Consider the following 16,814-nt stretch of genomic DNA (forward strand, 5'->3'; position numbering starts at 1 on the left):
ATCTCAGGGTTGTGAGATTGTGCTCCCTGGTCAGCTCCATGCTCAGCGGGGAGTCTGCTCTGAGGATTCTCTCTTCCTCTCCCTCTGCCACTCTCCATGCTCCCGTGCTCGCTTTCTCTTTCTCTCTCAAATAAAAATAAATAAATCTTTAAAAAAATAATAATGTGCTATAATAATAATAACTACAGGGTAATGAGTACCTATTATATTCTTGCCATAGTGGTAGAAATGTCATATTCATATTTCTAAATATTAAAGCAACCGTGCAGACGTTAACTTCTTAAAATTTTAGCTATGCTTATTTTGTAATCATGATTTCTTAGTCTTTATTAATTTGATATGACTTGGGGAAATTAGTATGCCCTTCCCTTTTTTGTTGCATATGTTTGGGGGGCGTAGGAGGAACAAAATGTGAGAGAATAGGCAGAGCATGGAGGGGGCAGAAGGATGAAGTTGAAGAGAGACTCAGTGAATGTTTCCACAAACCCTTCCGTAAGCAGTATCAACCAAGAACACACAAAGTTCGCAACATGAGTATTTTCTTCTCTCGTGGACTTAGAAAGTATGATAATTCAGGACCATTTTCTGCATATATTAGTTATATAGCTTTGTGGTATATGTTTCCTATCAGATGTGATGTGTATTTTCTTTTTTTCTTATTTCTAAGCTGCACAGATGACAGTCATGAAGCACTTTTACTACAATATTCAGCAGATACTAATTTGAGCATATAAACCAATTTTATGTAGCAGAAAGCACTGTTAGCTGCGATGTGAAGGTCCTCCTGTCAAGTAGCAATCCTATCCTATATCCGAGGAAGTACTTGACGGGCATTCCTCCCTCAGCTGGGTTCACAACTCATCTGCAACACTAAACGCAGATAAAATAAAGATCACATCTTGGTTAAAGGTTTGTTCATTAAAGCCCCTTGCAAATAGAGCCAATATTTTGTCCAGATGGTAACTGTAGAGGACGTGTTCTCTTTCAGCCTTTTTCTTCTCCCATTTCCTCTCAAGGTCTTGATCTCAGTGCTCTGGTGCTCCGTAATTGACGCCGAGTTTAATATTTTTTTAAGTGAAGGAATTGTGACTAAGGAAGGTTAAGTAACTTATCCAAGCTCTACAGCTTATAACTGATTACTAAGTGACAGAGGGTGGGATTCCAGTCAAATTCCATCTGAATCCACAGCCCCTTCTCCACTCATGAGTCACACCATGTAGGGTGTTCTGTAGTTGCCTTTCATATGAAAGGTATTCTACGTTTTTCATGAATTGAGTATAACTTAATATCTGATGCTGAAGTTTCCATATTTTCCAGTATCTATCTATCTCTGATTTAGAAAATATGTGAACATAAGTCCCCTCCTTCAAAAGACGAAGACCAGGTAGGAGCCCTTTAAAACTAAAAGGGAATCTTCGAGTCAATGAGAATATAAAGTGGGACTTGTTTGATTAGAGCTTTGATGTTTTCAGAAGAGTCCTGTCATTGTGTCCTGGATCCAGGCTGGCCATCATTAGAAGAGCCTGGAGAGCCTCAAGAGCACAGCAACAATTGTGGACATTTTCAAAACTCCTTTTCAGCAAAAATAGTTTCAGTGTCAAAATGGAAATGTGTTGAATAAATTCTCTATGATCTTGAATGTTTTAATTTCCTGTGTTTACTCCTAGGAAAATAAAGCATGGTAGAATTTATAATGATACAGATCTTATTATTGGTTACCATATTGTCCTGAAAAGTATTGTGTGTGATGTCATCATCGTATTTATCTGACCAGGGTGATGTTGGCATTGGGTGTGTGAGGTAACCTCCCAAGATAGGAAAACGAAGTCTGGAGATAGATTTGGGGGAAGATGGGTGGTGAGATGGGAATGGCTGATGCATAAGATGATAGAAACTGTTTGCCTGACACTTACCTGTGCAAAATCAACACATCATGTGTATTTACATAGATTCCCTTATCATAGAGAGCGCTTACTGTTTGCTAGGCAGGGTGCAGTAGGCATGTAAGTGAATGACGGTTCTCTTCCTGGCTTGCTGATACCTAGCATGGCCAACACACATGGAGCCCAATTGTTGAAATAGCCAATGACTCTTATTATGACAGAAGTTAGGATAGAGTTAGGTCTTCTCATTCATGACTGCTTAGATCAGGGAAGGCTTTGCCAAGGAAGTAACATGGCCAAAAGTTTGAAAGATAAAATAGACTATTTTTTTTTTTTTTTTTTGGCTCTAGAGAAGATGATGAAACAGCAAGGGCCACTATTTTTTCCGTGAAGTTACCAAACATGAGACTTTTCTTTGGGATGAAAGGGGGAAAATAAAGAGGTATCTGGTATCTGTAAAAGCCATACTTAAAGGATGCAAAGGATGAAAGTAAAAGGATAGAAAAATATCTATCAGACAAATATTCACGAAAAGAAAATCTGTTACATGAAATAGTCAGTCCTGAAATAGCAAAGATTCCTTCCTTACCCATGGGATGTCTGATAAACTTAGTGGTATGGCTAGTTGCAAATGTTTGTACTTTAGTTATACACCATTGCTATAAATATTTTTGATCAGTCAAAAAATAAGTGTTGGGCGCTTGTTATTTCTTAAATATGGTAGTTGGCATCCAATTAGATCGTTTAAGTCAGAATTTAATTGCAATATCAAAAAATGTTATTTTCAGTGGCAAGCTTTCTCGCATTCTCTTGATTTAACGTGGTGATAGGTAGTGGTTTGCTATGGTAAATATCAGCTTGACCTTTGTGGCAAGAAATGACATTTCTGGGTTGATTTTTTTTTTTAAATGTCTGCTATACTTATTAGCATGTGGAAATCAGTCTTATCCTAGCTCTCAAATACAGTGTTCATCCAGTTGTTATGTATCACTATTGAGTTTTGGTGATCAGAATCCCTTTTATTTGTAAGATGATAAATACTAAGGTGTGGCTACATAAGAAGGACACTTACTTTGTGAAATAACATAAAATTAAATTTTGGAGGCATACCAAATAGTGAAGCTCAGAATGCTAATTTTACTTAACTGGAATTCTTCCAGAATTTTGATTTTCATAGTCCTGTAGCCAAAAATAATGTTTTGTCTTAAAACTAAGATCTCTATCTAGAGTCTCTCTGGTCTCATAAATATCTTCTACATACATGGTTTAGTAAACATAGGTTAGTTTAGTCAAGGTTGGTTTGTATTTCAGAGTCGATGCTGTTAGAAAGAAAATGATGTTTGATTACCAGTGTGAACCATTACCTACCATTTAAAGCAAAAGCAAGATTTCTGGTTGATGCTTACTGATATTTCCATTCAGGCATATTGGTACATACACAATATGAAATAGTTTTTCTATGTGAAATAATTTTAGAGTACCATGATACAAAGTGTTAAAAAAAAATACTGTTGTAAGTTTCTCAAGTGACTTTTGCAGGGAGAGAAGGTTAAAACTGAAGCTATATTTCTTTCAGAACTGTGAGTCAGAGTGGTATAATCAATGGAATTTACCAATTAAAAATAGAACATATGGACATGAGCCAATGCAATTGATAACCAGACTTTTCTAGAAACTGCCATCACTGCAGTTACTAGATCCAATACTATAAAGTGTAGTACCCGCAATGCATTTTTATGTTAATTTCTTTGGACTAATATCTTTAAAATACTACAAAAAAGATATTAAATACTTTGTTTGCTCAGATTATACTAGATGGTGATGACCACATAAAGGAGTCCTGTGAGATCATTTCTGCTACAGTCTGATTTTGACCTGTCTACAAGCCAAGAAAAATAAAGACAAAAAATAGATATGCAATTACATTTCACTGATTTCAATAAAATATATTTTTTTCAGACATGCACCTAGCTTTTTAAAATTATGATTTATTATTGATTTGAAGTTAATTATTGAACTTTTAATAAGATACTATGGTAGAATGAATAACAATGCAAGGTAGAATGAATAACAATGCAATATTACATGTAGAATATTATATCGTTAATACATTCTCCTCCTGGACGGGCTGTTCTAAGCTCTGCATAGAGGGACTAATGTGCAACTGGCAAATATTTAGAAAAACAGAACCTAGAACAACATAGCTTAGTGAAGAAGATCAGTGCCCACATCCCTATCATACTAAGTGTATATGCTGGTCTCGTCTGCCATCACAGAGATCATTTTCGGGATGATCCTCCTTTTTATACCTTGAAAGGTCAGGGTCTTCAGCAGTCTCTTACCTTGTTTAATGATTTTCATTTGGAAAAAGTGTTCTCTAGTAATACTGGCTAGTTTAAAATTGGGTCCACAAAAGATACGTTATCCATTTACCTTTAGCCCTCTAATCATTGCTTTGGAAAGGTTGATCTAATCTACGATTCTCACACTTTGTTGTGTGTCAAAATGAATTGGAGGGCATATAAAGTACAGATTCCTCCTAGGGACTGTGATTTAGTAGATCTTGGATAAGGGCCAATAAATTGCATTTCTACCAAATTCCCAGGTGACCCTGATACTCTGTAGTCCCCTAGAAACAGCATAAACCACGGATCAACACTTCCCATTTGAAGGGAAAAGTTAGAGAAGAAATTATTATCAATCAAATCAAGGCCACCGAGTTTTTGTCGATGTTGCTTTGTTTTCATATCAAACAGTCTCCCTGGAATTTCTTTGCTGATGTGTTTTCCCAGACCCAGAGTTACTGCTTTTGGGTGGAGGCAAGATTTCCTTATTAGAAGACCAGCTGGTAACCAATTAGGTTGTTTCAGCGGAGAGGAATCACTGTAAATTGGATATTCATTGTCTAATAGGAATTGGTGATGTTCCTCCAAGAGATAGAAAATTCAGATAAAGAAGCTCTTTGAATTAGAAATAAAAATTAGTAGGGGGGGCCTGGGTGGCTCAGTGGGTTAAAGCCTCTGCCTTTGGCTCGGGTCATGATCTCAGGGTCCTGGGATCGAGTCCCGCGTCGGGCTCTCTGCTCAGCGGGGAACCTGCTTCCTCCTTTCTCTCTGCCTGCTTCTGATCTTTCTCTGTCAAATAAATAAATAAAATATTAAAAAAAAATAAAGAAAAATTAGTATACTATACTCTATATTCCCTGTTCTTTGGGAGTCTGTGGGTACCAAGTCTACCGCCTACAGGCAAATAGGTATAACTGACAGTAGTTTGAGAAACGTGAGGGTGGGAGAAGATGCATCGGGAATGCATCAGGGAACGAGAGAGGTATTGGTGAATAATTTGTAGCTTTCCTATAAAGTGCAATTAATAGTTTAGACAAGTTTTAAAGTTTAGTGCATCTAGATTCCAGAATCATGGAATTTGATGCTGCATGAAAAGTCTGCGTCTGATTACAGATGAGCAGAGGGTACCTTATTGTTTTAGGATAAATCAGATTACGCGACCTTCTTTGCTTCTTTCCAGTGGGTCTGTAGTCAGCACTTAAGACTGGTTTGAGAAAATGTCATTGTGAGCTAGGGGTCTGAGGATATTTCTGGAAATACCTCGATGCCATATAGATAGTTTTTTTTTTTTTTTTAAGATTTTATTCATTTATTTGACAGACAGAGATCACAAGTAGTCAGAGAGGCAGGCACAGAGTCGGGGGAAGCAGGCTCCCTGCCGAGCAGAGAGCCTGATGTGGGGCTCGATTCCAGGACCCTGGGATCATGACCTGAGCTGAAGGCAGAGGCTTAACCCACTGAGCCACCCAGCTGCCCCTAGATAGTTTTTTATACATCTTTTTATTTTGCCTATATACCTGCTAATAAGCATTGGTATTGTCATAATCACTTCCGAATGACGTTTTGGTGTCCCTCTTATAGGTTTATTACTAGTTTTGCATATTCTGTTTGAAACCACTGAGAAACAATTAGACTGGTTTCATTTTTCAACAGTAGATTATATTAAAAATTATTGAATGAGTGTAAAATGAATGTAAAGTGATTTTTAGATCAGCTTCCAACATTTTTACTAAATTGAATTAACGTTTATTATATTGACATTTTTTAAATGCCTATTTATTCTAGACTGGCATTTGAGTTAGCTTACTATGGTTTTTCTATTATAGAACTTAAAATCTTTCTTTCCAAGTCAGAAAAACTGGTTCTATAAATGCCCAAAAAGAAACTTAGTGACATTTCTTCACAGACATTGTTGAGATGATGTGAGAGGAATCATGTAGTAGTCTTAATATTGAAGTTGTTGGTTAATGGAACCGTGGTAATCAATACACTTGGGGTGATTTTAATGATGCTTATTTTTCCTCTGAGAAACAAGTGATACCTATTTTATGATAAATGTCCCATGTTTTTTCACTTGAAACTAACTTTTCATTGTTAAGAGGTGAAAGACAAGACTGCTAACAGAAAAAACAAATAAACAAACACTGAAAAAATGTGGGATGAAATGTAAATAAATCTCAAGTGGAATAACTTGGTCAACATGAAGAAGTCACATTTGCATTATTTTATGTGGACCGCCTTTTCCTGGAACCTCTGAGAAATAGGATAATTACTAACTCACTCTTTTGGAGTTTTATTTTATTTTTTATGATGATAAAAGCTGGGAAACTGTTTTTGTCAATTGCGGTTTGAGGATATGATTTAAATTTAAAATGAAAAAGGATGTCTATTATGTCATTAGTGAGATTATGTTATTCCTCTTACATGTTTATCACTAGTTTTGCATATTCTGTTTAAAACCACTCTGAAACATTGGGTGGCTCTATTTTTCTTCACTAGATCATGTTATAATTTATTCTGAATCTCTCTGATAATAATCCCCGAACAGGTTGGCAGACTTGAGAATGTGATGGGAAGCCTGTTGCGTTAGAGACCACCTGCCCCAGACTAAGCAAGTCCCCTTTGTCATAAATTCATTAATGAGTGCTTTCCTAGCCTTTCCTAACCTTCAGCACACCTTTTTTTTACTTTCTTTGTGTCTAAAATAGGGAGCTCATTTGTCCTAAATGAGTGGATTTCTTCTTACTATGAGAAGCTATTGTTCAAAGGAACTCTTGCATGTTCCGGTATAAACAAAATAAAAGGAAGGTTGTGGTGGTTCGGGGAAGAACCTCTTTTGGAGAGTGCTGTGAGTCCACTCCCAGGTTCCCCAGCATCCTGAGGGACAGGGAGTTTGAACACCATTGTAGCAAATTCTAAGTTTCCCCCCCAGGTCCAAAATGCGATGCTCAGGTCCATCATCCCTGAGATAAATTGCCAACTCCACAGGATTTCCATCTCTTGAATTTTATATAATGATTTCTTAACTGAGTCAAAGTTTTAGTTGTAATATCAATGGAATTGATTTTTTTTTTTTTTTTGACTGACAGGAACAGAGGATTTTCTTGTTTTGACTTAAATCACATGCACTTCGGAATAACTTCTTTTTTAAAAACTTTGCAACTTATCGGTCAGAATATAATTTTGCAAGAGGTAGAAGTTAATCTATGAAAGAAGGACAATTCAGTGCCACTTTCTTCAGCCGTGGGTTATCTGCCTAACGACTCAACAGTCTTCCTCCCTTCCACCTGAACTCTATGTCCCCTTGTTCTCTTTCCCCTGCCCCACACTCTGTGGCTGGCCAAGATCCTTCCTTCATCTGATTGTTCTGGGAACGTTGAAACACTCTGCTTTTCCCCTTTCCTTCTCTATTGCTACGAATATGCCAAGAATGACATTCTCCCTGCTGATCTAGTTTAGAAAAGTGAGAAGAGTTCTCAGAACTAGTGGATTATCACTTTTGGGTATGCCCTTGGGAGTGGCTAGACACTCCAACCCAGTTTGTGATACAGAATTTATTTCTCATAGAGAAATGGTTGCTATAAGCGTCCACCAGAGACTATATAATGTTTGGCAGTATCTAGTACAGTTCATTTACTCTACAGGTGAATGCCACAATGTTTGTTGGTCTGGGAGCCTATCCTCTATTATAAATGCTATTTCTATAGAAAAGTGGGGTCTGTCTTTCAGATAGAGGTGAATGCAGAATATTCCTAGCTGGGGACTCAGCATATTTATTGGTTGATCTACAGGTGTATACATTATATTCAGTGGTTCTGCGTCTATCCATTAAATAGTGTCCACACTTCCTTTCCTTTTTCTTTTCCACATTGAATTTAGCCTCAGAGGCTGAAATAGAGGGGACATTTTCAGATCTGAGCTATGTTTTCTTTTTAACTTGATAGAATAGAAACTGGATGCAATAAAATTGAGAGGTGGTACTGAGATCCTGTTAGGGTTTGTGAAATGGACAATTGCCTTACATAAATAGCAAGTAAAAAATCAAGGGAGTTCTTCATAAACATTTTATTCTGGGGTGTGCTTATTTTCTGAAACTACCTCTACTAAATCTCCTGTCAGTCTTGAAACTCGAAGGCAGAAAAGCTTCTAGTGCTACAGCCAACTGCAGTGTAGCCGGAGAAACAGGCAACAAAAATAGAACACCAGGATTGCTGTGCGTGGGTGAGGCAGAAACCACATTATGAGCAAAAGCTTCCAGTATTATTTTAGAACCAATACAGAGCTCTGCACTTCTCTCCTCTCTCTTCCAAAAACACATACTATAAAAATAAAATGAAATTAAATGTATGTGCATTTGCCCTCTTAGAATTATGATTCTTAATTTTTTTTTTTTTTTTTTTTTTTTTGCCTGCCTTTCTTTGGAGGCGAATCTCCCGTGTGGAAATACAGTGTGTAACGCAAGCTTGGAGGGAGGAAAGAGTTAATTGCTTTTAAGGCCCTGCAATAGAGAATTATGGTTTGAAAGATAGAGGCTGGACAGCTGGGTTTGCTGGGGTATTTTTAAATGCATTAATGCAGGCTCCAATCACTCGGCCATGCTTGACCTATTTTTGGCTCAGGCCGACCATTGTTCTATTTCTGTGCCTGTGGGCCCTGCCGTTGTTGATTCATATGCAAATGGATTATCACTAGCTTTCGCCAACTTGAGCAGAGAGAGACCAGAGAGGGGGAAGAGACACACACACACAGATAGAAGGGCGCCGGCCGAAGCCACTTGCAGGACTCAGGATTCCTGCCACGAAACTCTAGCAGCCTGAAGAACTATAAGCCAGGTTTAATTGGTTTCTTTTTCTCGTGGGTAGAGTTAATATTTTTCTACTTATTCTGACAAAGCAATAACCCCGAAGCACATTCCTGTTTCCCACCTGCTTTTAGTTTCCGGGAGAACCTAAACTCCAGAGAGCCATAGCATCCACTCGGTCCTTTCTGCTCTGTACACAGGTTGGTAACATAGGAAAAGTGTCCAGGTCTTTGAGAGAAGTGTATGTCCACCTTAACAGCAAGGGAATCATTGTTGAAGTTGGTCGGCTGCTGCCTCTCCTCGGGGAGGAGGGAGGACCAGGGAGGGCAGCTCCTGGGGCCCGTGCACTGAGCAGCGATGAATCTTTCATGTAGCTGAAGTAAGAGTGATTGGAATATGCTGCAGACAATTTACGAGAGTGACTCGTGTTTTTCCTCAGATGGGGTGGCTGGACGAGAGCAGCTCTTGGCTCAGCAGAGAATGCACAGTATGATCAGCTCAGGTAAGCTCCTCTTCCATAACTGAGACATTTTACGTGTGAAAGGAGGCTGACTTGGGAAATGAAGCTAAGAGAAAGCACCTCTCAAGGATTTGCTGCTTTTGGTGTTGATGTTGCTGTTTTCCTGGTGCGTCTGTAGGGTTTAACTTAGATCCCTTCCATTACCGTTTCTGTGCATATTCAGTGTTTAGGGACGACAGCTTCTGAATGAAATCTCAAAGCTTCTGGGGAAAGCTGGGACTGAGATAAGTGAAATGTAGTTGGGGGTGCTTTGCCTTACTGTGCAACTAGAAGAAGGAGATCTGTGCTGATGGGAAGGGATTCTAATGGGACTTGTAAAATCAGGTAAGTTCAGAGTGGAGCTTCCTTCAGTTTGGACTGCAGCCTGCGCTAGCCTGATGCTTTTAGATTTACAGTGTGCCTCCAGAAACACAGCTCTTTCTAGACCTGCCTTCCAAAATGGGTTTGCTTGGAGTTGCAAAGGTAGTTTTCAATGCGGCTTTCTCTCATCAGCCCCAAAGAAAACTATTTAGTGGTGGGATACGATTATTATTAGCAGATGGTTGATACAATTTTCTCGAACAACATTTGGAGAGTCTAGCGTTGTCAGGCAGATGGACGGCATAGCACACACATAAAGGTGTTACATGCAGGTGTGGCCCTTGAAAGGATAACAGTAACAGATTCTTGTTTCCCAGCCGTCTGTACTTGTGCCTTCAAGGGAATGTGCTGGGGGAGATCAAGCTTGTCAGCATTATCAATTTCTATTTGTGAAAAGAGCAGACTCTCCTGGCCGTATCACTTAGTTGTAATTGTTGCTCTTCATATTTAATCCTACAGCCAGTTCCTAAAGCTTGGGGGCTTTTTAAAATTTCCATCCTCTTTGGAATGATTCCGTCTAAATTGGCTTCAAGGTCTCTCTCACGTCTTTTTTAGTTCCTTTGTGGGCTTAATCCTGAGTCTAGATCACCACAGAGATCTCCCTGCAAAGAAGGCAACATAAAGGAGCGTTTGCTGGGGTAGAGCTAGACGTGAAAGAAATATTCCACAGGTTGGCACCATGTCTGCTCAGTGCTGAGCACCTTCCCGTTTACGGCTCTATGTCTGAAGCAAGTTTTCTTTTAAACCTCGGTCAGCTGTGATGATTTTGAGATACTTCTCCTGACCCGATTATTTTCTTGCACTCAGACTAAGAGATCGGTTTTGTGTCATTTGAGATGTTTGTACTTATGTGACAGGAATTCTATTAATTAGTAGTATCCGCTTATCTGAAGCAAACGTATCTGAAGCAATTCTATTAATACAGTTTATTTTCTATGGTCATTGTGGCTGTAAAGTTGACAAAAGCTTGGGGAGGGGTCGGCGGGTGGGTCTCAAATGGAACTCGTCGCTTAATTTAGTGTTTTGTTTTTTAAATATGGATCGACTTTTTTAAAATAACTATTTTAGGGATCTTTTCAGTACTACACTTAATCCTTTCAGTCCTTGCCTCTGTGTAGCAAGTTTAATGTTTCTTCCACATGGTAGAAACAAAGCTGTGTCTTTCCAGCAGGGACTGGCTGCTGACACTGAAACTCTTGCCACAGGCTACAGGTGTTTGCAAGCCTCCCTGTTTTCAATGTCTTTGGTAATCACATGTAACTTTATTCCATTTTTCAATTGACATTGCCATTTTCCTGACACTAAGGCAATAATATTTTCAAGCAGGGAAGTACTTCAGACTGTCCATACGGCTGTTGGTTCTACAGGAAGGGAAGCATCCTTCAAGCACCAGCTATTAAATGAAAAGTGGTGTAGTTTGACATCAACTCCCAAACCTGTCTGGTAGAAATAAGAAAACTCCAGGTTCTGTTTATTTTTAAAATTTGAAGTATGAAATCCTGTGCATCTGTACTACCATGTTGTGTAATATTTGATTTTGTTCAATATGATATGGCCTTAAATTCAATTCCCCCAGTGTTTATTGTGTACTTCCTCTGAGGCGCTGGCTCTCAAACTTGGAGTCATCAAGAATCTTTTACAAAATACTGAAGCCTCGGTCATACCCCCAGAGTTTCTGACTTAACTGGTATGGGAACTAACCTGAATATCGGAATTTTTAAAATCTTACGAGCAAACCTAAGGTGCAGTAAACTTTGAGTATCACGGATGTATGGGTAGGAGGAAGTGATGGGGATCCTGGTGACCCATTTCAATAGGGTTTTTCTTTAAGTCAATTGCTAAATTTGGGGTGTGTTTGTCTTAATTTATCTACAAATTTCATTCCACCCCCTTTTGGACCAGTGGCATGGGTATGATTGACATGCCTAGGAATGGATGGAGTCTGTGGATCTGAAAGAGGTAGCTGTGCAGAGTGGTGGAGAGAACGCTATTTGTTCTGGGAGTCAAGAGCTCTGTGTTCTAGCGAAAGCCAGTTGTATAACTGGTTACTCATCTGTAAACTGAACAATAAAGATTTCCTCTGTTTACCTCTTGGCATTCATATGAGGTTCAGATCTAACAACATGTTATTAAAGTGCAGGCTCACTATTATTATAACTATATTTTAAGTGAGTGAACCTGGGCTTCTGGCTCTTCAGTACCATGCCCTATCTTGCCAAACAAACTAGATAGATGAATTTGATGGTATATTACATGGAACGGTGATGTTTTGTTTTGATAGTAAGTTTTATTTGGTTGTTTGATACACCAGCTACTTTTTTTTTGTTTGTTTCCCTGGTCTGATAAGAACCAGTCTTTTCCTTGTGCAAATTGTGACTGTAAATCAGAGCAGCTTGTGTGTGTGTGTGCGTATAAACATGCATGCACGTGTGTGCATGTGTATTCTGTAAAATGTTTCATTATGTAATAATCAAACACAAAGAATTGCAGAATATGTAATTGAACAGTGAAAACCCAATAGCAGATTTCTTGGGATTAATTGTTTTAAAAAGCTTTGTTTTGTTGTTAGCTATTGCTTTGAACTTCCATTTTCTATTTTAGTTAAACTGGATACTGTGCATTAATAAAGATGATTTTCTTCAGAGTTCTTTATAGACTGTTGAATTGCAAATATTTTTGGTTCCTTTTTTTTTTTTCCCCAATTATTGACTCAGCTAGGCAAGACATGTTAGGTAGAACTAGGTACTACAGCATAAGCTGCTAATGTGTTTTTAGTTAAAAAGCTCTATAGAGTTGAATCTTGGAATTCATTATGAGTGACCCATTTTGCTAGGTCAGTCTCTACTTTTGTGACTTGTGTGGGCCAGTATAAGTGATAACTGTGGCAGAAACTGAAGCATGTACAAATATTGACTCAGGTCACTTAGCAGTAGCTGGCAGAATTGGGGGCGTTCTCCTTTAGCCAGGCATGTTGCTTAACATGTTGGACAGCAGAACTGTCCAGACAATATTGGAAAAATTACTGTAAAAGAATTTCCTAGAGCTTGTACAGCATTAATGTAAAATACATTTAAAATAAGGAAAACTCATATTTTTACTATGTATTCTTATTTTAGGGTATAAAAGAAAAGCATTTAAATCTAAATCCTGAATTTCTTTTATGGAAAACATATCTTCACCCTTTCGGAATCTTTTTTTTCCCCCCTTTGGTGTGCATTGTCGAGGGGAAAGGAACATTTTAGATTCAGTAGCCATTTATGTCTACTTGGAAAGCAGAATCTAATTATGAAAATGTAAGTCTGTGAAATGCTCCTGTCATGTCAAGAATCACTTCTGGTATTTCCCATAATTACTCTTTTGCTTGTTCTCTAACTCAAGTTATCTTCACTTAGGTGGCTGTTATCAATTTGAATATCTGATAGGTGGTGATCAGAAAGCTGGTTATAAATAGACCCATTGAGGATGGGGACAAGAATGAGTATTTTATATTTCTGAGGACGACACCAGTGGAATGACTGTTTCATCCATTGAGAAAGAAGATTCAATAAAATGCCTCAGAAGACTAAAATAAACCCAGATTCTGAATTTAAAAGGATTTCAAAGGATTTTGATTTTAAAAATGAGAATTTGAAAATATGCTACATAATTTTTCACCACTGATAGATACCGAAGAGATCCCAGAATGGTCTAAGTTGGCAAACGTTCACCCTGCATGCGCACGGGCGCACACACGCACGCACACACACACATGAATGCGGGCACAGGCATGGGTACAATATTCAGCATTAAGTGTGTACAGAAAATGATATGACCTAACATCTCAAAAGCTAATAGTCAAGGGGGGTTTTGATCCGAACAGAGAGACCTAACAGGGCCTGCATCCTAGGCCTCCTAAGAATTTTACTGACAAGATCATGACTTCCTAAAAATTCTCACTAACATTCTTAGATCTGAAGAGAAGTAAACTGAGTAGATAGCCTCAGCTTTTGTGGTTGTTGCTGTTGTTGTTATATCTTGTGAGGTAGAAATAATTGAAATGATTCTGGGAAAGAGACTAGCAAAATGGAGGTATGAGGACAAGTATTGCCTCACTGAAGAAATGAAGGCCTCAGAGCAACAGTCTAAATTGGGAAAACGATCCATAGTTCTCTTCAACAAAACACCCTTCTCCAACTAATCTTAGATGTTCCACAAGAAGAAAACACCAATTTACTGAATCCATGGAATTGTCTAATAATTGCTCCCCACAAATAGAGCTCCTTAATAAGAACATAAATTCCATAAAACAAGAGCTCAGAGATGAGATGATAAAACAATAGCCTGAGATGAAAAGGGATATTTTAGATCTAGTGAAACAAATTGAAAATGAAAAAACCATGGTAATTATAGAACAAAAATATTCATTAGAAATAGCAGGAAGCAGAACAGACATCAGTGAAATCCTTTACCAATAAAGGGGAAAGGTTCAAGACAATCACAGGGAATGAAAAAAGGAAAATGGACCCAAGCAACTGGGGAGAAGTTAATTAATAAGAAAGACAATGGCAGCATAACAAAGAGGTTATTTATACCCCTGAAGCTGATATTCTAAAGCAATGAAACAGAAGATGATTTTGTGAAAAGATGAAAGATTATTTCATCAGAAAAGAAAAAATAAATGGATAGATTGAAAGGACTCTCCTCTTTAAGGACAGTTTGTTGCAAATGTTCATCACAGAGTCATATCCTAATGGGCTGTTGATTTTCAAATAATAATTCTTCTGGGGTGTTCATCAGGTAAAGCAAAGATCTGTGGTGGGGTAAGGTGGGGAGGAAGGGTATATATGGGATTCAAGAAGATCTATCAAGAATCTCTAACATTTAATGGCAGAGGATAATGAAGAAAAATCTTTGGTGTTCAAAGAGAAGTGTAATCTGATGGTCCGTCCAGGCAAGGGTTATTATAATAGAGAGAAAATGGGTAGGCAGGTCAGAAATTTCCAAACATGAACTAGACTGCTTGACGATGAAGCCCACACAATGAAGAGACAAATGTAAAAGCAAAAAATGAAATTGAGAAGTAGAGAAAACATAGTAAGATTAATGGGGCAAACAGTGAATCTGTTTTAAACACATATAAGACTTTGGTTACAGGACAGAAAGCAAATTTTATAAAGTAGGGCGATGTTCATAAACATAACCAATATGAGGCACTAGAGAGAGGAGAGATGGAGGGATGTGTGAAAGTGCTGATATTTTCTTTCTGCGCAAGGACAGACTCCCTGCTGCCCAAAATAGAAACACAGAGGTTAAAAAAGAGAGAGAGAGAGAGAGAGAGAGCGCAAACACTGATTTTTAAAATAATTTCCTTCTTTAGCCCTTGGAAGATCTTTTTGGAAATGATACCTCATATACGAAGAAAGAATTTAGGATGTTTATGGTACCTTCAGTTACAGTTTTTAAAATCATTTAAATTTCATATCTTTTAAAGAAAAATAACATCAATGATATGATCTCACTTTTATGAAGGGTTATTTTCTTTATCCATCTCCCAGAAGAATTAATACATAGATGGAAAGAAATCAGGGAAAGTTTCGTGTACGTGGTGGTGGTGATCCTGTTGCTGGGGTGGGGGTGCTTTTGTTTCCATTGTGCTTTTTCATCTTACATGAATTTTTACAATATACCCATATTTTCTATGAAGGGTTTTTTTACACACCCACCCACAAAGCTATTGTGCCCAAATCCTCATGGTGTTTAATTGTAAATAGTAGGTAAATTAGGCTGTCTTCTGTTGCAGTAACAGAAAATCCTCCCCAAAGTGATACACAAGAAAGTTTATCCCTTAGTGAAGTAGCAGAGTAGTTGGCAGCACCAAACGGTCAATAATGGCAACAGTATCAGATCCTTCAAACCGCTCCTCTCTGTTGGCCTTGGAGTTGGTGTCGTCATAGGTCTGTTTTCTCCAGAAGACACGAGTTGACGTGTCTATTTATGGAAGACCAAATCTGGAGACACAGAAGAGACATTTTGCTTCCTTGGATATTTTCTTTAGGAAGTTTTACCTTGAATTTCTCCAGTAAATCATCCTTCATAATTTATTGGACAGAATAGCAGTATCTGCCCCATGTATTAGCCAGTCACAGAGAGAAGAATGGGACTACTGCAAGAGCTCCTAGGTCATACTGAACCTAGAAGGGTCGATGCTGCAGCTCACCTTTTAGGTTTTTTTAGGAAGAAGAAAGGCGGAGAATAACGCATCTTAGCAGGGCACAAGCAGTATTTGCTACAGTGTGTATGTTGGTGATTGGAATTTTCTTCTTTGGAACTAACTTACTTTCTTTCTTTCTTTCTTTTTTTAGTATTTTATTTATTTATTTGAGAGAGAGACCATGAGAGAGAGCATGAGAGGGAGGGAGCGAGGAACCTGATATAGGGCTCTATCCCAGGACACTGGGATCATGATCCAAGCCTAAGGCAGATGCTTAACCAACAGAGCTACCCAGGCGCCCTTCTTTGTAATTTTATTTGGTTTGTATTTCTCAAGATATAAATAATTAAATGAAGGAAGTAGACCATGCGATTTCTTTCAGTTGAATTGTGGGTGTTACTTCATTTTCATGAAGATATGCATCATTTTAACACTAATAATTTGTTTTTTATTGGTATTGAATAGAAAACCTTTCTTAATACTGTCTGTTGTTAGAAGGAACCCTAAAAAGAGTAGTTATGGAAGAACACTGGATCTCTCTAGGGTTGTAAATCATTTATTTAGAAGAGGAAAACCAATGCTGTAGACTAGTGTATTACTAGAATTTATTATAAATTTGAGTAAAATATTCCTTTAATGTTGGCTTTGAAGAATACAGAAAATATTAAGGGAAATTTATCTAATGTATAAACTTTGCAGTACACTGAAGGAGGCT

General features: G+C 38.0%; 1 protein-coding gene across 17 annotated transcripts in view; it reads left to right on the forward strand.

Moving 5' to 3' along the window:
• HDAC9 (histone deacetylase 9) overlaps nucleotides 1-16,814 on the forward strand; it is an 872,408-nt gene that overhangs the window by 310,457 nt on the left and 545,137 nt on the right. For 3 of the 17 annotated variants that reach the window (XM_044246152.1, XM_044246153.1, XM_044246165.1), the window contains exon 1: nucleotides 9,386-9,531. The exons of 1 other annotated variant lie outside the window; for it this stretch is intronic. In XM_044246152.1, the coding sequence (XP_044102087.1) occupies nucleotides 9,426-9,531 (106 nt within the window). In that variant the 5' untranslated portion in view covers nucleotides 9,386-9,425. 13 more of the 17 variants (XM_044246157.1, XM_044246151.1, XM_044246164.1 and 10 more) reach the window with 8 other exon arrangements.

This window comes from Neovison vison, chromosome 4 (assembly GCF_020171115.1).
Source record: "Neovison vison isolate M4711 chromosome 4, ASM_NN_V1, whole genome shotgun sequence".
In the NCBI taxonomy this organism is placed as follows: Eukaryota; Metazoa; Chordata; class Mammalia; order Carnivora; family Mustelidae; genus Neogale; species Neogale vison.